The sequence below is a fragment of the Molossus molossus genome, unplaced genomic scaffold, assembly GCF_014108415.1.
Source record: "Molossus molossus isolate mMolMol1 unplaced genomic scaffold, mMolMol1.p scaffold_m16_p_13, whole genome shotgun sequence".
Classification (NCBI taxonomy): Eukaryota; Metazoa; Chordata; class Mammalia; order Chiroptera; family Molossidae; genus Molossus; species Molossus molossus.
Window position 1 is genome coordinate 54,547,200 of NW_023425348.1, and position 20,161 is coordinate 54,567,360.

General features: G+C 47.7%; 1 protein-coding gene across 1 annotated transcript in view; it reads right to left on the reverse strand.

Moving 5' to 3' along the window:
- The window catches only part of GALNT18 (polypeptide N-acetylgalactosaminyltransferase 18), a 326,286-nt gene that overhangs the window by 75,734 nt on the left and 230,391 nt on the right, over positions 1 to 20,161 (reverse strand). Inside the window, exons 4-6 of the mRNA XM_036259150.1 lie at positions 14,371 to 14,554; positions 12,566 to 12,763; positions 8,042 to 8,156 (exon numbers count right to left, since the gene is read on the reverse strand). Of these exons, the coding sequence (XP_036115043.1) occupies positions 8,042 to 8,156; positions 12,566 to 12,763; positions 14,371 to 14,554 (497 nt within the window). The remainder of the gene's footprint in view (positions 1 to 8,041; positions 8,157 to 12,565; positions 12,764 to 14,370; positions 14,555 to 20,161) is intronic.

The following is a 20,161-nucleotide window of genomic DNA, read 5'->3' on the forward strand; positions in this document are numbered from 1 at the left end:
TCCAGATTAGTTTTCCTATGTTGATTCTGCATAACTAAGGAGTTGCCTTTTCCAATATGTGAAGTTTCACACTATATTTCCCAAGGAAATCTTTAGATAGGTGTGTGCATATTTTTTCTTATTGAATAGAATACAATTTAGACTTTTCTTTATGACTCGGGACTTTTATTAAGATCAATAATTGTGCTGGAAACCTGGGGATCTGCTTGGATGTTTGATCCTAGAAGAAAGATCCAGGCTGCTGTGCTTTAAGTCACTTAGTACCTATTCTGCATTCTATGTTTAAATAGTTCGCATGCCTTTGGAATATTTTGTTCCTTGAAAGTTAAGCAGTGCTTGATGATAAAACCACTTGGTCTTAGTTTTTCATATGTGAGACAGTTTTTATTTATTTACGAGAATATTTTACACTGATTCAACTTCCTTAATGGTTATAAAACAATTTTGGTTTTTGATTTCTTCCTGTGTCAGTTTCATAAGCTATATTTTCCTACAAATTTCTTTATATTGTTGTTTATTGGTCTCTCCTCCCCTCCACTTCCTTCCCCTTTCTTCTCTCTCCTGCTAAAAGTTTGTCAATTTAATTAGTTTTATGAAGAGCTTTGGCTTTACTAGTTCTTTCTAATATACATTTCTAGTTCATTAATTTCTGTTACCTTTTTGTTATTTTCATCTAGTTTTATTCTGATTTTTTCTAATTATTTATATTGTATATTTATTCAGTTAATTAACTTTCAGCTTTTCTTTTTTTTAATCCTCACTTGAGGACATTTTTCCATTTTTTGTTCAGATAGAGTGGGAGGGAGGGAGGGAGAAAGAGAGAGAGAGAGAGAGAGAAACATCGACGTGCAAGGGACACATTGAGTGGTTGCCACCCACATGACCCAAACAGGGCCGGGGACAAACTACAACCAAGGTATGTGCTCTTAGCGGGAACCGAACCCGGGTCCCTCTGGACCGCAGGCTGACATTCTAACCGCTGAGCCAAACCGGCCAGGGCCAGCTTTTCTTTCTTATATAAGAATGGGATGCTATACAATTTCTCTTAAGTACTATTTTAACTGCATTTCATATAATGTGATATGTAGTATATATCCTATTATTCGGTTCAAAATATTTTCAAATTTCCAATGTGATTTCTTCTTTGATGTATGAATTACTGAGAAGTGTTTTACAATTTCCAAAAATATTGCTTTGTCTATAATTTTTGGTAACGGATTTCTAATATAATTCCAATGTGGTCAGAGAACATGGTTAACATGATGTTAATCCCTTGAAACGTGTTGAATCTTGTAGTTGTCAGATGCAGTGTTCTACATGTGCCCATTAAATTCAAACTATCAATTGTGTTGGTCTATCAATTACTTGGAGAAATTTATTAAAAATTTTCACCATGTTAGTGGAGCTTTCAATGTTTTATAATTCCGTTAATTTTTAGTTTATATAAATTAAGGTTGTAGAATTAGGTGCATAAAAGCTTATGATTATTATATATTCCTGATGAATTGCATATTATCATCTTGTAGAAATCTCCAGTATTTATACTAAAACATGCTATAATAATATTTTTTCTACTATTAATATAACTACAGCAACTTTCTTTTGATTGTTATTTGCCTGTTATAACTTTTTTCATCTATTTAGATTTAGACCTTTCTGTACATTTCAGACATGTTTCTTATAGTTTATAGATAATTTTTAAAATCTAGTCTAAAATGTTTGTCTTTTAATTTAGTCCATGTAAATTTAGTGTATTTACTGATATATTTGGATTTATTTCTAGCTTATGTTTTCTCTTTGTATCGCCTGTTCTATTTCTCTCTTGGCATTTTCATATTTAATTTTTGCCTCTAGTATTTTGAAAGGTAGATTTTCTATATCTCTGATTTTTTATAGCTTCTCTAGAAATTTTAATATTCTTATTTTATTAAACTTTTAAGTCAACTAGTATTGTATTTTTTTGAGCTTTATTAACAATATCAGCATTTTAGAACACCTTTATTACATTCATCCCTCTCAACTTACTTGCAACTGTCATCATGCATTGTAGTTTTAATTTTTAAATGTATTTTTATTTATTAGATGTATTATAGATGTCCCCCCATTCCCCCCTTTCACCCCCATCCACCAAGCCCATGCCCCACTCCAGGCCTTCTCCACACGACTGTCTGTGTCCATGGGCTATGCATATATGCATATGTGTTATTTGGTTAATCTCTTCCCATCCTCTCCACCCCTTCCCCTCTGAAATCTGTCAGTTTCACGCATCCATGCCTCTGGACCTATTTTATTCATTAGTTTATTTTGTTCATTATATTCCACATATAAGTGAGATCACGTGATATCTGTCTTTTTCCAACTGGCTTATTTTGCTTAGCATAATCATCTCCAGGTCCATACATGCTGTCGTAAAGCATATGAGGTCCTTCATTTTTATAGCCGCATAGTGTTCCATTGTGTATATGTACCACAGCTTTTTTATCCACTCATCTACTGATGGGCACTTGGACTGTTTCCAGATCTTAGCTACTGCAAATAATGCAACCCCACAATACATTGCTATTGTGCTATGTACCACCAACATTTATTAAGATTTATACATATATATGCTACTTGTATGAGCTTCTTCTTCTTATTATTTTTTGTTAATCCTCACCTGAGGATATTTTTTCCATTGATTTTTAGAGAGTGTGGAAGGGAGGGAGTTGGGGCGGGGGAGAAACATCAATGTGAGAGAGACACATCAATTGGTTGCCTCCCACACTCACCCCAACTGGGGTTGGGGATTGAAGCTGCAACCAAGGTATGTGCCCTTGACCATGAATTGAACCCATGACACTTTGATCTAAGGGCTGATACTCTAGCCATTGAGGAAAACTGTCCAGGGAGTATTATTATTCTTTTATATACTTACTTTCTGGGATCATTTTCATTATTATAAAGTATATCCTTCATAATTTTATTTGCCTATTAGTGGCAAACTTAGTGTTTGTGTATCAAAAAATGACTTTCTTTTTTTACCTTAGTTTTTGAAAGATATTTTAATAAATATGCATATATAAATTGATGATTATTTTCTCTTAGCATATTTAAAACATTATTTCATGGTCGTCTGGATTCCATTATTGCCATTTAAAAGTCAACTGTTACTCTACTATCAATCTTTAGGTAGTCTATCTTTTCTCTATAACTTCTTTAAGATCTTTTCATTGTGTTTGGCATTCAATAGTTTCACTATATATCTAGTGTGAATATGTTTGTATTTATCTTGCTTTGGATAGACTGACTTTGTGAATTTGAGGATTGGCCTTTCACTAGTTTTGACATATTATCAGTAATTATCTATTTAAATATTGGTTTGTTTCCTCTCATTTTATCATCCCCATTTAGAATTCTAAAATACTAGATCTTCTCCCTCAATTCTACTGTCTCTCAACGTCTTTTTTTCACATTTTTTTCTTTATCTTCCTAGGCTGATTTTAAATAATTTCTTCAAGTCTATTTTCCAGTTTACTAATTTCTTTCCTTTAACAATGTCCTCCTAACTGTTTACTACATACATTAAGCTTTACTTTCCTTTTTTACATTTTTTATGCTTGAAATTTATTTTAGTCTAATATAACTGATCTTTTTTTTTTTTTAGTCTCTTACATCTTATTCATATTTTCAGTGTGTTAAAATTTTTATTTAAATATATTTCACAACTTATTTTACATCATGTGTCTGGTTGATTTAATACCTGAACACTCTGTGGATCAAATTTGGCTGTCCATGCTTTTGCTGGTGCTTCCTCTGTGTGTGTGTGTGTGTGTGTGTGTGTGTGTGTGTGTGTGTGAGTGACTGCGTATTCCTTAAAACTCAAGCTGTGGGAAGTTTGTGGCCTTGAGTTAAAGGGGTCTTTCCCCAGGGAGGATTTGTATATACTTTTGCAGATGCCTAAGGACTTCCAACAACTTTAAGTTAAATACTATTCTTGAGGTTTTCTGAACCAGAAAGTATTTTTATTTTAAGTTATAAACCAAAGGAAGGAATTTACAGAGAACAATTTTTTCCTATCTTCCAGCACATGACCAAGACAGAATATTTTTGACCTACCACTGGGGATGAGGATGGGAGTATTTCTAGTTCATCTTTATACTGAGATAACTGGTCTTTGGAGTCCCAGCTTTATGGGAGCCGTGTGTGTGTGTGTGTGTGTGTGTGTGTGTGTGTGTATGTGTATATGTGTGTGTGTGTGTGTGTGTGTGTGTGTATGTGTGTATGTGTAGGGGGGGATATTTTATTACACTCTTCATCTTGGGCAAGTCTTAGGCTTTGTATCCTGTTCCCTGGTACTCTATGAAATAGAGAAACCAAGTTTAAAATCACCAGGTTCTTCAAATATAACATACTCAGGTTTTCTCTAGGTTCCTACTTGCATTTAATTTTTGGTTTTGTATTTCCTTGGGCTGTTATAAGAAAGCACCACAACCTGGATCACCTAAACAAACAAACAAACAAACAAACAAAAAACCTAGACATGTATTCTCTCATAGTTCAGAGGCCAGAAGTCTAAAATCAGATATCGGTCATACTCCCTCCAAAACCTCATGGAGGAAACCTTCCTTGAAAGAAGGATCCTTCTTTCAGCTTCTGGTGGCCTCAGACATTCCTTGGTTTGTGGCATCACAACTCAAATCTCTGCCTCCATCTTCTATGGCCATCTCCCCTGTGTGTCTGTCTGTCTCTCACAAAGATACCAGTCATGTTGGATTAGGGTCCACCCTAACCCACTATGACCTCACCTTAAACTAATCCCAGCTGCAAAGACCCTATTTCCAAATAAGATCATATTCACAGGTACAAGGGATTAGATAGAACTTCAACAGACTTTTGAGGGGACTCAATTCAACCCAATAACATTCTCTAACAATTTCCTAATTCTTTACCAGCTCTTGAATGTTTTCTTACACATTCTAGCACTTTATAGCCATCAACTATACACTAGGAATTCTGTTCAACGTCTTATTTGACACTCTTTACATCTTGTTTGGCCATAGCAGCTTTCTTCCTACTCCCACTGAGTTGTGGACTTAGACATCATAAATTTTTAAAAAGCATATTAGAAAAGCATTCTTATTAGAAATAAGAATAAGGCTTTAAATGGAAACTCAGTAGACATGTTTATGAATAAAGTAGAAGGAAATTGCCGCATGGACATGGTAACAGCCTCCCCCTCCCTTTTGATGTTCTAAGGGCTTTTATCTCCAGATCACAGTGGTATATCTACCTAGTCTTTCTTTTCTATTTAATTAATTTTTTAAAATTCTTACCCGAGGATATTTTTCTTTATCTTCAGATAGAGTGTGAGGGAGAGAGAGAGAGAGAGAGCGAAAGAGAGAGAGAGACATCGATGTGAGAGAGACATATCAACTGGTTGCCTCCTGCATAATCTCAACCGGAGCCAGGGACGCAACCGAGGTGCATGCCCTTGACTGGAATCGAATCCACAACTCTTTGGTCTGAGGGCCGACACTCTAACCACTGAGCCAAACCAGCCATAGCTATCTAGTCTTTGAAATCATAAAGACCTGGGATTGAATCCTTTCTCTACATCTTACAAATTGTAAGACCTTGAGAACATAGGCAAGCCCTTAATCTGAAAAAAGGCATATTATAATAGCAGATACTTTTTAGGGTGTTTTTTATAGATGGGTGGCATCAGTCAAGTGCCCAGCTCAATCTGTAGCACAGAGCAGATACTGAATAATTGTGCAAACAACTCAATTTCTGTGCCAAATGGGTAAGGACTTTGAAGAGTGGCCTCTGACTAAATGAGGGGAGAGAGGCAATGTATCTCATTTTTACACACCATCCGACAGGGTAATTGAGGGGAGACCCTAGAAGAGGAAAGTGAGGTACTGAGATGACTCATAAAACATGAGAGAAAAACACCAACAATCCCACAAAATGTGAAAACCTATCTCAGAGATGCTCAGCGGTCCTGTATCCTTTCAAGGGGAACTGGAATTCGAATGCACTGGCCCACCCCCTGTTCTCAGCTCTGCCAGCCAACAGGTTGCTGGGTCCCTGCTTTAAAAGCCACCTTTCCTTCAAGTCCAATGACCTTCATCTCCATAAAGTGTGAGGGAAGAGATGGAGAAAAAGAAAAAAGCCAGGCAACATTTTATACTCTATTTTACACCCTGAACAAGAAAGCACTCAGAGATTTTAAGCAAGTATTTGAAAGCTCTACCCAGGCCCTCACGCAGAAAGAAGAGCTTTATCATCCAGGCGAGGAGAAGCCAGACATCTCCCACCGCTCCGCGACTGACTCACATATATGTTGGAAGCAGAGTTCACAAATCTAATTCCTTTCCCCATTCCTGGACATTTTTACCCAGAGAGCATAGTGACCAGGGACCATCCTGCCCGCTCAGCCAGCTCCTGGCAGCAGCTCCCAGTGAGAAATGCTATGTTTGGGGGCGAGCGTTTATCCAGGAGTGGCGCTGAAATGAGATGGTTAGGACACAAGGGGTGGATAAATGACCAGTGTGGGGCGAGCTTTAAAAATGAGGGTGATTATGCAGGCACTGTCCTCTATGAATGTATTAGCTCCCCAATAAGTCCATGCATTTGACTGCCTCTAAAGCAATCTCTCTGGGTCTCAGTGAATACAGTTGTCTGGAAGTGTTTCTAAGCCCGGCTTCAGAGAAGCTGCTCCCAGTCCCCAGAGCCCTAGTGTTAGGTCTGGGCCACAAGTCCGACTCACGCAGTACCTGTCAGGCTATTGCAAGTGATGTGTGATGCTCACTGGAGGTGCCCAGTCTCCCCGCAGGGCAAGGCAAAGGTTGTTCAGGGCCCGCTGACTGTCGGGGGTGGGGGGACTAAGGGGTTCAGAGTGGACAGGAAGGTGTGTCCAAGCTGGAGTCCTTGAGTGGGAACTGAGTATCAGGAGCGGGAGACGCCAGGTACAGACAGTAAAGCTGAAGGGGTGAGCGTGGGCTCACAGTCGGAACCAGCCAGTGCTGGCTCAGTGCGCACGGAGGGCTGACAGCGAGGAGGGACATCTTGACCAGCAGGGATGAGGTTTCCTCCAAGGGCTGGCAAGCCTGTAGTGCATGGATGTGTCAGGCTGCTTAAAGATCCCCATAGAGAGAACAGTGGACCCTGAAAGGGACAAGCCACCGCTTGAATGTTGGGTTTCTCATGAGGATAGGACCATAGCCCAGAGAGAGGCATGGGCTTCCCCCTGGGACAAGGTCCTTCATTGTATCTATCATCACACTCTTGCCAACCACCAGAGGACCGAGGCTTTCTATCAGACATGGGGGGGTTCATTTTGGAATGATCTTTTCATGGGCCCAGGGAAAGGGGCCAGAGCCCAGGAAATATTCCTGTAGGATGAGAAATTAAATGGTGTCCATTGTGGCTTCACACCATGCAGTGACAGCTGCAGAGGGCCCCATACTTTGCAGTGGGATGGGGGCTACCCCTAGAAAATGCTTGAGGCGTGAACGGGCCCGTGGGTCTGACCAGCACACGGTGGGTCAGACACCAACATGGAGCGAGCCCGGCTGTGTTATCCTGTTTATGCACCATGTGTTTATTTCCCTGTAGCCCTCTCTTTAGGAAAGGTCTGTGGGCCACTGTGGCGGAGACAGAGAATATCAGAGTACAGATCCCACAGGGAGCTGACTCTGAGGGTCAGTCTTGTCCATCGGGCACTCGATATCTCCTGGAACATATCTCTGCTCACCCCAGACGAGCCTACATTTGGTTTCAACAAAGAGATTGTTCCCTTGAGTTCAACTCTTCCATGTCCCCACCCCCAGACAATGCTGTTTCCAAAGTCTTTTTCTTCCTGAAAATTCTGTAGGTCCCGTTCTCATCTCTGCCCCATCCCCCATCAGCCCTGATCATACACACATGGGCCCCGCTTAGGGAATGGGTATTCAGAATCAGTCCGTGACCCTCAACCTGGAGCCCCATTTCTCCACCCCTAGACTCATTCACCATTTGGGGAGCTGACCCCAGCCCGGGGGCGAGAAACGCTGCTCACCCTGATCCCGAGCTCGACATTCTCGCCTCCGTAGACCTCCATGCCTTCGTCCAGCAAGCCAATCTCCTGGAAGTACTGGCGGTCCACAATGAAGCAGCCAATGAGGGCTGGGCTCCTGCAGGGGTGAGGGGAGACGGACCAGCAGTTAGCACAGGGGCTGTCCTGGTGCTGCCAGAGGAGGGAGGGCAGTGGTGCCTTCCTACCGGGAGCATCTGCCGAAGATGGCCCTGCCAGGTCTGCCCTCGCCAGCTTCTCCAGGGAGGCTGTTTCATGAGGGCCACAGCAACCATCTCCTGTCCTGAGACCGGCCATCATTCCTCACGGTGCTTGCACTTGTGTTACACCATAGATGCGGTACTCAGCCTGCCGGTCTAGGTTGAATGTCTGCATCTCCAGCTGCCTTGGCCCCTGGACTCTGAACCGCATAGCCAGTCTCTGTCTCTACCTGGGCACTCTGCCAACTCTCCCACCCTTCCCCAGCTTGGGTTCTGTATGCCAACCTTGGTCCACTTAGAAATTAGCTGGGGCTTGGGATGGCATGGTAAATCATTTGGATTTGCCTTGGCCAGCATGGCTCAGTTGGTTGAGTGTTGTCTCATGCACTGAGAGGTCGCCTGGGGGTGTGGGCTCGATCCCCTGTAGGGAGCCTGCAGAAGGCAGCCAGTCAAATTTCTCTTTCTCATCGATGTTTCTTGCTTTCCCTCTCCCTTCCTCTCTGTTTTAAATCAATAAAAACATATTTAAAAAAATAATTTGGATTTTAAAGGAGTGTCAACAAGGGATTTTAAGCAGACAGTGGTATCAGCAGATCTGTGGTTTTAAAGATCTGTGTTTGAATCCCCCAGCAGTTGAGGGGAGACAGACTGGAGGAGATCAGATGGACATTGAAGACTCCAGCTGCGAAGCTTGTTGTTATACCCAGGTGAGAAATGATGAAGACCTGGACCAAGAATGGAGGTAGGGATTATTAAAGACATATTTTGCTGTAAAATCAGCAGAACTTTGAAGCAGATGAACCATGAAGGTGAGAGGGGGGGAGGGATCTGGCCAGGAGGGGGAGAGATCAACAGGGAGGCCTGGGTCTGGAATTCAGCTGGGTCTTAGGCTGGAGCAACACATCTGGAGCCAGCAGGTCCAGCAGCTGGAAGGCCCTTCCTTGGCGCGCCTGTGAGCAGGCTCCCTGGCTGTGTGCAGACACCCAGCAGAGGACTTCACAAGGAGTGACCCACGCTAGGCGAATCGGCGTGAGCGTGTTCGGGCTGCTTCTCTGCTGGGACCATCAACTGTCACCAACGACTGAATTGTTCCACTGCACACCGCTACCATTTCTAGCCCTCGTGTGGCAACCTATCAGCTGGTGGCTGAAGGGTTTGGAGGGGAAGAGGGAAGGAAGGAGAAATGAAGACTCTTCCGCCATGAAAGAACTGCTAGTCACATGCAAACAGACCATCTGTGAAACAGGAAACTCATCCGCGTGGCAAAACAGCTGTTCTGCAGGCTAGGTCTTTGGAGAATACTGATGCAGGAGCTGCTCAGGCGGAGACTGGCGCTGGGGGTCCCTGCCCCCCTTCGGTCAAATCGCAGCATTTTAGTTTGAATGGCTTCCCCTGCCATAGACTGCAGGTACCCAGGGTGCTCAATCCACCTCAACCCACTTTCCCTAAAGCAGACCGAGTTCCTGCTCTGGGGGAGACCCTGGATCCTGGGAGTGGGTGCTTTGGGAAAAGGCCCCGTTCTGGCTGTGTGTCTGAGAGAAGTTCCCTAGCCTCTCTGAGCTTCCAATTCTGTATCTACGAAGTAGAATCAACTATATAATCTCACAGGATTAAATGAAGCAAAGCACTTGAAATCCTCTGGGACATAATTGGTACTCCAAGATCATTGTAAAAGATGCACTGGTACTTGAAAGAAGCCCCGAGAATCTCCTCTGTAAATCATGGTGACTTACAGCATCGGCCCAGGAGGCGGGCAGGGTGGGGTTTCAGCCTTCTCCGCAGCGTTCCTGAAATGTTGAACTCAGCGGCGTGGTGCCACCGGACACGCAGGAAGGCGCCTTCCCTTCCCCACGTGGCCAGACCGCTCGTGGAAAGAGCGCAGGCCACCTCAGGCCGTCCACTCCTTATTAACCGGCTGGCTGTATTAAGTGGGCTCAGTCAGCCTGAAAGTTTTATTGATTTATGCCTTGTCTCATTCCCCCTCAAATTCAAAATAGCTTATAAGAAAAATATAAAATACATTGCAAAAGAAAAGAGGTGCGTGTCTGAAAAGACCAAAAATTCACCTGAAATGGGGGGCTCATTAGGAGGCATGAACCACAGGCATTAGGTCCTCCTTCAGGGTGCTCAGAGTGGGTCCCCGCGGTGCTTCCCGCGCGGAGGTGAAAATGAACACCTGGTCCTAGAAATAAGACCGCAGATCCCAGGCGGGCACGTCATGCACCAGCAGTGGATTCGAAAGACATTTCTCATGTCAACCTTTAAGAGGTCACTTCAGGACACAGTGAACAACCTTCGCAAAGACAGCCCCTCAGAATGCGGCAGGAGGTACCCCTGGGCTCCTTCCGTAGCTTAGCCGCGTGTGGACCAAGCACGGATGTGCAGCCCGAGGACACAGGAGCCCCGCTGGGCAAGAGGAATGCGTGTGCCACACCTTTCTGGGGGCCGTCCTTATCTAGGGACGAAGCCAGGAATGTTTTTCTATTACTGTAATTTCTCTCAGCCTAGTTTTTGATGAGAATGAGGTGAAGGGAGTGCTGAGACGGAGACGATACTCTGACGGCCCCAGGATGTGGGTTGACACGTGTGGAGACCAGAAGAGCGGCAGCTGACACCCGCGCGGGCCTCTACCGGAGCGCTCGAGGCAAGGCGGCGCGCTCCCTCCGACGGCACTCCGCGGACCTGTGGCAGTCAGCCACGCCAGCCCTGAGTTCGAGAGTGGGCCACCGGGGGATGACCTCGGTGTGGAATCGAGCCAACCTGAGCCAGGGTTCTGGCTCCACTGCCCAGAGCCTTCGGCAGGTCCATTCTCCCTCATCCTCCTTGCTTCCCTCATCGTGCAAAACAGGGAGGACACACGAGCTGTCCCCAGCTTATGATGAGGAACACACGAGACCGTGTGTGTCAACGGCCCTTGTACACAGGGACCTCCAAACACGTATTTAACAAACAAAATTGGGGCAGGAGCCTAACAGGTAGGTAACAGAGATAATCCTAGGACAGCCAGGTGGAGTTCTAGTCCTTCCTGTTTTAAATATGAATACAGTGGGGTTTTGTTTTTCTCTTCTTCTGGCAAGGAAAAAAGTGAGCTTAGATAATAATCACCCGCTTTCGATTAAAATATTCATAATCTTTCTTCCTCATGTAATACAAAGTGACATCAGTGTCTAGTGTCTTTCATTCCAGGTACTGTCCCCTACCACCTTCTGGTGTTGTCTGTGCGTTTAACAGGCAGGACTTTGCAGGGAGCGCGGAGGCGCCGGATGTGTGATTACCAGACAGGGCAAGCCTGTGGGGACGGCTGTTTCAGGAGTCCTGCCCTAAACACCAGCTGCCAGGGGAGCCATCCGGGTGTCTGTGGAGGTAGCAGCAAAGGCGGAAAGAATTCGGGGTCTATGAAACGCAGTCTGAAGCTCCTTTGTCTGAGCCTCACAGGATAAGCTCAGGTATCGGCCAGGCACACACAGTGCTGCGAGCTGGTCCTGCCTCTCCTGCTCTCCAGCCTCGTGGCCCGAGGCTCCCCTCAGGTCCTCCTTCCAGACCCTGGGAGCCTCCTCGGTGCCCATGAACTCACTGCTCTTTGCAGGTGGAGGCCCGGCCCAAGCCTGCGATGGCCTACGGGCCCTTAGAAGCACGTGAAAGGCTGCTCTCTGCGGGGCTCTCCCTACTGGCCAAGCAGTTTCTACCTTCATGGAAAAATTTGTCATTCCAATGATTGTTTTTCCCTTTATCGATTTTAGAGAGAGAGGAAGGGAGAGGGAGAGAGAGAAAGAAACATCAATGACAGAGAACATCGACTGGCCGCCTCCTGCGTGCTCTGCACTGGGGATCGGGCCTACCACCTGGGCATGTGTCCTGACCAGGAACTGAACCGGCGACCTCCTGGTGCATGGGTTGACACTCAGCCACTGAGCCACACCGGCCAGACTCATTCCAACTATTTTATTCCAGTTATTTTGTCTGTCTGAACTAGACTACAGGATGTTGGTGGCAGGGACTGAGTCGTAATCACTCTGGATCCCAAGCAGCCAGCAGAGAGAGCGAGCAGTTGGCTCCCAGCAAGTATCCCACAGTAACGTGTTGGAACGAGTAACTCTGAGCCTCTGCATGAACTCTGGGAACCATGGCTCTTTTAAAGGGGATCACCAGAGCCTGTAAGCAGAGCCTGAAGGTCATTCGCAACCCCTTTCACCACCACCCACCTCATTCCACCCTGCCGTCCTGTGATGAGACTGGAGTGTGGGGAACAGGCTTGGCCTGGGAGGGGAGCTCTCGCCCGGAAGATGAGGCAGAGGGGAGGATGCTTTACCTGATCGGGGCCGTGGAGTTCTCCAGCTTCCACCAGGCCTTGGGGGGGTTTAGGTAGCGGCACCACAGCTCCCAGTCAAAGCCCTGGGCGGCCAGAGGGTACTCTTCTATTTCAAAGTTGTCATATTTGATGTTGTCAAAGGAGGGGGAGATGATCCGTTTCCGGTTCTCCTTTATCCGGGTGAGCACAGGTTCAGCCCTGAGCAGGAGGGAGGAAGAGAGGGGTTATTGCTTCCGAGATGAAGAAACACCAGACTGGCAACTCCTGAAGCTCCCTCCCCTGCAGAAAGAGGGAGGAACACGTGGTCATCTTCTCCAGGGGACAGCTGCTCTGCCCCCTGGAAAGGAGGCCCTAACAACCCACCCCCATTCCGGGCTGGCAAGAGGCCTGCCCGTTCCTTCAGCACCTCGTGGGCTGAGCTCAGAGATTCTCAGTGCCTTACATTCTTGTGTCTGCCTGCTTTCCTTTTTCCACTAGAAAAAAGAAAAATCAAGACTTAAGAAAGAAGAAAAAACGGATCTGAGGTTTCATGGGAAGCTTTCAATTCGGGCTTTGATTTTGCTAAAATTCAGTGCATTAACCAGGAGACAAAGGCAGATGAGGATGGCAGGGACATGGAGGTGAGAGACCAATCGACCTCGGGCTGCTGGGGTCCTGCCCTCTGGGCCCCACCCCCACCCCTCTGCCCAAGCAAAGGTGGCAGGTCTGGCTTCCAGGGAGCCAGAAGGCCCTTATGGGCTGTAGGCGAGTAAAGTGTTTGCAGAGAGGAATGATAAGCTTCTTATTAATAATGCAATTGTTGCATAACTGTTTATTTAAATCAGCTTGAAATAGTAAGTGTCCCTTTCCTCTCCTGGCTATAAATCTAATGAAAATGCTTTTTAAATAGTCACAAATGGCAAGCAGGGACTTCAACTATGACAAATGGCTGCACCGCGATCTTAATTTGGCCTGTTATGTAAAAGAATGTCCAAATCCAGTCATGCTGTGGGCATGCCTGGCTGCTCCTTCTGCCAAACGGTGCTCCTCACCCACGCCAGAGGGGCAGAGGATGGCACTTGGGGTCTGGGGAGGAGAGCAGACCCAGCGCCCTCAGGCACAGTGGTCAGAAGGTGGTGCCCTCAGTCATTCTCAGTGCTCTCTGCAAAGTCACACACAGTGGGCCACAGCACACCCTCTGGCCTGTGGGGGTGTCGGTGTCAGGGGCCCCATCCCTGCTCGGATGAAGCCACTGAAGCCTCGTGTGTGCTCTCTTCGCCCTCACAGCCTCTGAGCAGCCCTGACCGGGGAAGGACAGGTTTTCTAAGACCTAGTTTCACCAGGAGAGAGAATCGGAGATACTGTGCTTCCGCTGGCCTGGCCTCAGGAAACCAGGGCACCTGTGATAGCATCAAACCACCTTACCCCTCTGCCACCAGGCCTTCGCCCCACCTGTGTGCTTGGGCTCTGTCTCGTTTCTGATCCAGCTCTTACTTCTCTGGGGGTTGCAGTCTTGTCTCTAGCTGGGCTGGCACTCTTGGCTTTGCCCTTAGCATTTACCCTTCTGCCAGATTATGTCCCCTAGAGGACCATGCCAGCCAAAGTCACACCTGCTGTTACCATGCCCTTTAGACAATGTGTTTGACCCTGTTGACCCCTGACTCCCCGGCCAAGGGCCAGCCCTGTTGCCTAGTCATGCATACACCCAGATCTCACCTGCTCCCAGAATTCTCTGCTTACCCCTACCATGATTGAGTTCCCAGCATGCTTTGCACCCATTTGGGCCAAAGCCCCTGGACCATCCTCCTCTCCTGATGGGCACTTACCAGCCCACATTGAACTCCACATGGGCATCAAAGAGTGCCACTACGGGGGCAGTGGCCGCCCTCCAGCCGCTGACCCTGGAGCGGATGAGGCCTTCCTGCTTGCTGTGGCGCACGACTTTGATGAAGCCTGGCTTCTGGCCGTTCACCTTGTCCACGTACTCGGTCAGCTTCTCCTTCAGCTCCTCTGTGAGCGAGATCATACATGGTTAGTGCAACAGGGGCAGGGGCGATCAAAACATCCCCCCTTTCATGGTGAAATGACCCCAGAGAGAGGCTGGAGAGTCCATCCCCTCCCAGGTCTTCCTCGGTGTTTCCCAGGACGGCCAGCACCGCTCAGACTTTAAGGTGAAAATCGTATTGACTGAGCCTGGTAACTCACTCAGGATCACATGCCTCACACACACACTGTTTAATCTTCACAACAGACCCTGGGGGAACGAGGCTCAGAGGGTTTATCCACGTGCCCACTGCCGTGCAGCTTGTGAGCGTCTGCCTTCAAGCCGTAGCTGCAAAAGCCACATTCTTCTCAGCAGCTCAGCAGCCTCCGTCCTCCCAGTGCCCTCCACCAGTCTCCCCTAACCCCGAGACAAAGCCGCATCTTCGAGGATGACAGCCCAGGACCCGCTCCTGCCTGGATCTCCATCTTCCTGGGAAGTGCATGACCAGGGGCCCTGTGGGCAGCTGCCATTGGCTGATGCCTGCTGGGGCTGGGCCTGGGTACACTGGAGTCCCCTGCTTTCTCACAACTGTAAACGGCCTGCAGCAGCAGAGCAAGGCCCTCGCCCCGCAGCCGTGAGAGCACAGCAGCCACACCCACTGTTTTCCACGGCGGCTCAGGAACAGCCCACGAAGCCCCCCGCCCCGATGACCTGAGTGGGCCACATTCTCCCACCTGCGACCACAGCCCCTCCCCAGAAGTCAAGTTCCACTCTTTCCCTGTGCTCTCCAGCACTGGCCCCTCCGTCACCTCTCCTCCCACCCTCTCAGCCAGGGCCTGCACAGACCCCCTGGCTGAGCCCTGCCCTTGTCAGAGAATGGTAGGAGCTCTGTCCCTCTTGTGCCCAGGCTGGGGCCCCACCAGATAAGCAGCCCACTCGGTGTGAGACAAGGGCACGAGGCGGCCGGCACAGTGCCGGGTACACGGTAGATGTGCCCCATGGCGGTGCCAGAGTGTAGCAGAAAGAGGACAGCGGTTGGAGGCAACAACACAGCGATTCAAATCTGCTTTCCAGGAATGAGCGTTAGGACCACCGGCCTGCTACCGAACCAGTCATGGCTGTCTGTGAGGATGTTTCAGTGGGGTGCATTTATCTTGCATATGGAAGGGACATGAACTTGGGGTGACTAGAGAGTGAACTTTCATGGGTTGAATTGTGTCCCCCCAAAAAGATATGCTAAAGTCTAACCCCCAGTACCTCAGAATAGACTTGATTTGGAAGTAGAGTCTTTGCAGATTTAACCAAGTTAAGATAAGGGCATTAGGCGCTAAGCCAGTCTGTCTGATGGATAGGAGTCAGGCACGCACGGAAGGCAGACAGGTGAGGAGACAAAGAGAAGACGCCATCTACCAGCGAGGAACACGCGGCTACAGGAAGCCAGGGGAGAAGCCTGGAACAGACCCTTCTCTGCCCCTGTCAGAGGGAGCATGGCCTGCCTGCACCTTTATTTTGTACCCCAGAACCGTGAGAAAGTACACTTCGGTGTTCGAAGCCACCTAGTTCGAGGTGCTTTGCACTTTGTAGTCCTAGAAAACCAGGTTGTTATGAGGATTAAATGGGATCAATGTGTGAAAAATGTATAATACAGTAAATGCTAAAAAAAAAAGAGGTTAGCTCCCTTCCCTCCGTCCTTCCTCAGAGTTGCCATCGCACTGGGAGTTGTGAGGGAGCAGGGAGCTGACCTTCCCTAAAATCCGAGGATCTCTCTCTGGTCGACAAAGCCTTCTTTATATGCTCGGGTCTGGGACCCTCTTCCTCCTCTGCCCTGCCCCAGGCTAGAAGCCTGCCAGCAGCAAGGCCACGGCAGCCGAACAGAAGACAGAAACGTGCGCAAGGGCCCCGACCCAGAGAGGTCAGTGAGGCTCAGGGTGACTGCAGACTGGGTATGCTCTCCTACAGCATTGACTTCACATCTGTTTGCCCGCGACACTGCCCAAACCAACAGGCCTGAAGGGATGGGTGTGGCCTTAGGCTGCTTTTTGTACCCCTGCTTGAGTTATCATCAAGGAGGCGAGGACACTGGGCGTCCAAGGCAGACATGCGGAGAGGGGGCCGGAGACTCTGGACAGCTTCTAACTTGCTCTGTGACCTCGAGCAAGTCCCTACGAATCCCAAGACCTCAGAGTTAGTTGGACAGGATTTTAAAGTTAGTTTTGACCCAAGTACCCACCTAAGGTTTGAAGCCCCTCTGTCTGTCCTGATGAGTGACCCTTCAGCATCCCCAGCCCCCAGACAGGAATTCTCTGCAGTCCATTCCTCGCTGGCCACGCCCACTATGAGATGCTTTTTTCCTTTTGCCCTCAAATGCCAGCATCCTTTGGCCTTCTACTCCTTTGGTCCAAGCCTTGTTTTGTGGCCACAGAGGGCAGATCCAGTCCCTCTTCCATATGACAGCCATTCGGAGGTGAAGACCACCCTTCGGTCCTTGCTGAGGATGTCTTTAGGTCAAATGTCTTTAGTTCCTCTTATTTCCTCCTACATCATGAGTTCAAGTTCTTTTATCATCTTGAATGTCCCTCTAAATATGTTATTTTTTCTCTAACACCTTTAACCTATGCACCTAAAAATTGGCCCAATACTCCTGGAGTAAACTGGACTATAGAGAATAGAGAACACGAATCACCTCCCTTAATCTAGAATCTGTGCCCCTGTTCGTGAGGTTTAAGGTCACGTTACCTCTGCCTACTTTGGGCTCCAATTGAGTTTCCTGGGAACACACATCTACAGGTCCTCTTTACAGGTGCTGCTAAGTCAAGCCTCCTCATCCCGTCTTCATGGATGCATGCGTGGGTGGGTGCCTGCGTGCACGCTTGCTGTGTGTGTGCACACGCATGCTCTGGGCCAAAACATAGGATCTTAGGTTCACTTCTCTGTCGTTAATGTTTTAAAAGACTGGCACTGCTTATCCAAAGTCAAAGCCCGAGTCTGTCATTCAGCGTCTGCTATCTGGCCCTTCCAGTTCTGCAGCTTCTGCGAGCGGAAAGCACATGCACTTTGTCGTCATTGGAGTCATTCCTTTAAACAGGGTGACCTGGTCCGGACCTAGGGCCAGTGGGGGCTGCCAGGCGCTCTCACCTCAGCCCAGAGAAGATGCAGCTGACCTGTGCTGCCACCAACACGCTGCTTATCGCACGTGAGCTGATATAAAAATGACCCCGTGACCTCAGACTGCACAGCTGAGTGGGGAAGCCTGGGGTGGCCACTGTCTCACAGATGTCAGGAGGTTGACCACAGAGCAGCATAACTCAAGGTGTCCCATGCTTACAAGGTCTTCAAGTATGGTTGACAGGAGCCTTCTTAAAACACGGTTTCACCACTTCAAAGTCCACCCTCATGCATCCTTTTTGAAAACGTTAGCGAGCTCACAAAGCTTGCTGTTTGACAGTTCAGTGGCCCGTGTGCAGGGCCGGGAGTGAGAACTGGGGTAGTACCTCCCCCCTCAGGTGAGAGTCACCGCCTGTGGGGACCACTGTTACTGTGGTATTGATGGGACAGGGCTCTGGATGATTGCCACCAAATGACCCCTCAGGAATCCCACCTCTCTGAACTCACTTCCTGTGTAGCTGCCTCGCATACTGACTCTGGGCCGACCATATGACAACAGGGTGCAGCAGGGGGACCTCCTGCACGGCCCGGGCCTTCGTTCTCTTGCTGCCCCAAGTAAGGAAGCCCGAGCCAGCCTCCTTGTGGATGAGAGGCCCAGAGAGTCCCCATTTATGTAGGCTACCCGCTGAGGCCCCGGACATGTGAGTGAGACCCTCCCGAATCCTTCAGTCACCAGCAGATTGCGGACACAGGGAGCCCAGCTGACACCTCGTGGAGCAGAGATAAGCTGCCCTTATTACAGAGGTCCAGCCCTTATTACAGAATCATGGTCCCAGTCCCTATTACAGAATTAGGAGCCAATAAATGGTTGCTGTTTTAAGTCACTAACTTCTGGGGTGGTTTGTTATACACAAAGGCTATCAAAACAGGATCTATTGTCCTGGGGTGATGCTGGAGCTAAAATAAGACTGTGAACTCCTGATGCACAGGAAATGAATTCAGACACAGAAGAGCCAGCTTAGACTGTGGCAGCAAGAAATGAAAGACTTTGTTTCTCGTAGGAGCTGCTTGCCCCTTTGTGCCCCTGAGCTCTGTTAATGCCGAACCAGAATAAGGGTTTCTGGTGGATCAGCTAGAGAAAAATTCTGTTCTCGGCCAGCTACATCCCAAACACTGGCTGCTGATTAGAAGACAGGATTCCCTTAGCCCTAACCAAACAACCGCTGTCAAAAAAATTGTAAAGGCCTGTAATACCCTGGATAACACTGGCTCAGTCTTTGCAAAATGCCTTTACCTAATAAGGTTTTGTTTTCCTTCAACCTGTGTCAATCACCAAAGCAAGAAAGATCTCAAAAGCGACTTCTGTATTTGATAAAATACTACTGTTCAAGATATTCCCTATTACATACTATACATAATATATGATAAGTACATCTCAGAACTTAGCTAAAAAATATATATATAAAAATTGTACTGTGCTTTTCCTGATACCTAAACACAAACATATAACCTGTGATATTTACCATTTTGCCAAGGCTGCCAGGAAGCTCAAAGACAAGTATAATGACTAATCACAGGGTTCTCTGAGCAGTTTTGCTTCTCTACCTTTGCTAAAGCTTTGACTTTCAAGTTCCAGCCTATTAGCTGCATTGTCTTTTACTTTTTCTTCCCATGTAAGCTATCTTTAATTATTTTGTGCAACATCTATGAATACCTTATAATAAAATGTCTTGGGAGAGCATGACAGGAGCATACTTGTGGAAAGAAGGGGAAGGCTGTATCTCACGTTTGTTTCAACGTGTTGAGGACAGGGAGGTGGGACGTCTGCTCTCTGTGACTCTGCCAAATGCAGACTCGACGGCAGAGCTGTAGACAGCGTCGGCACTGACAAAGAAATACAATTTGCACCCTGCACGGGGCCAGGTGTTACCCTGCTTGCAGTGTTCCTCCACCCCCTCCTGCTGTCCACACATCCCTGCTCTGCGGACATCTGGGTGACCCTGTAAATCAGCATGCCCAGAAGCCATGCTGATGAAACACTGTCACCTGTTAGGAGGTCACAGGCCACTCTCCATCATCCCCAGGAGGTGCCGCCCCCAGAGCCAGCGAACTGTGGGCTGCTAGCCTGCTCTCCTCCTTCAGACTTAGATGCCAAATAAAAATGCAAAATTCACCAGCCTGGTCAGACAGAGCCCTTTCTTCCCTCTCTCTCTGTCCCCTGGACTGCTCCCATAAAAAGCAATTAGCTCCACCAAGTCACCCTAAAAGAAACAAATTGCAGGCTGAGCAGGAGAAGTCTAGTACCAATGGCTGTTAATCTGATTTAAACACCTAATGAGATACTCGTTATCTCCTGCATAAAGGAAAACAAAGAATCAGGAAATCGACGCCCACGGGGCTTCACTCTTCGGAAGGCGGCCTCACTGGCATCCTGCAATATGGCCTGCTCGGGCTTGCCGTGGGGAACAGGTCCAGCCCTTGTCCTTCCTCCACTGCTAGGCGGTCATTTCCCACGCTGGCCAGGTTGG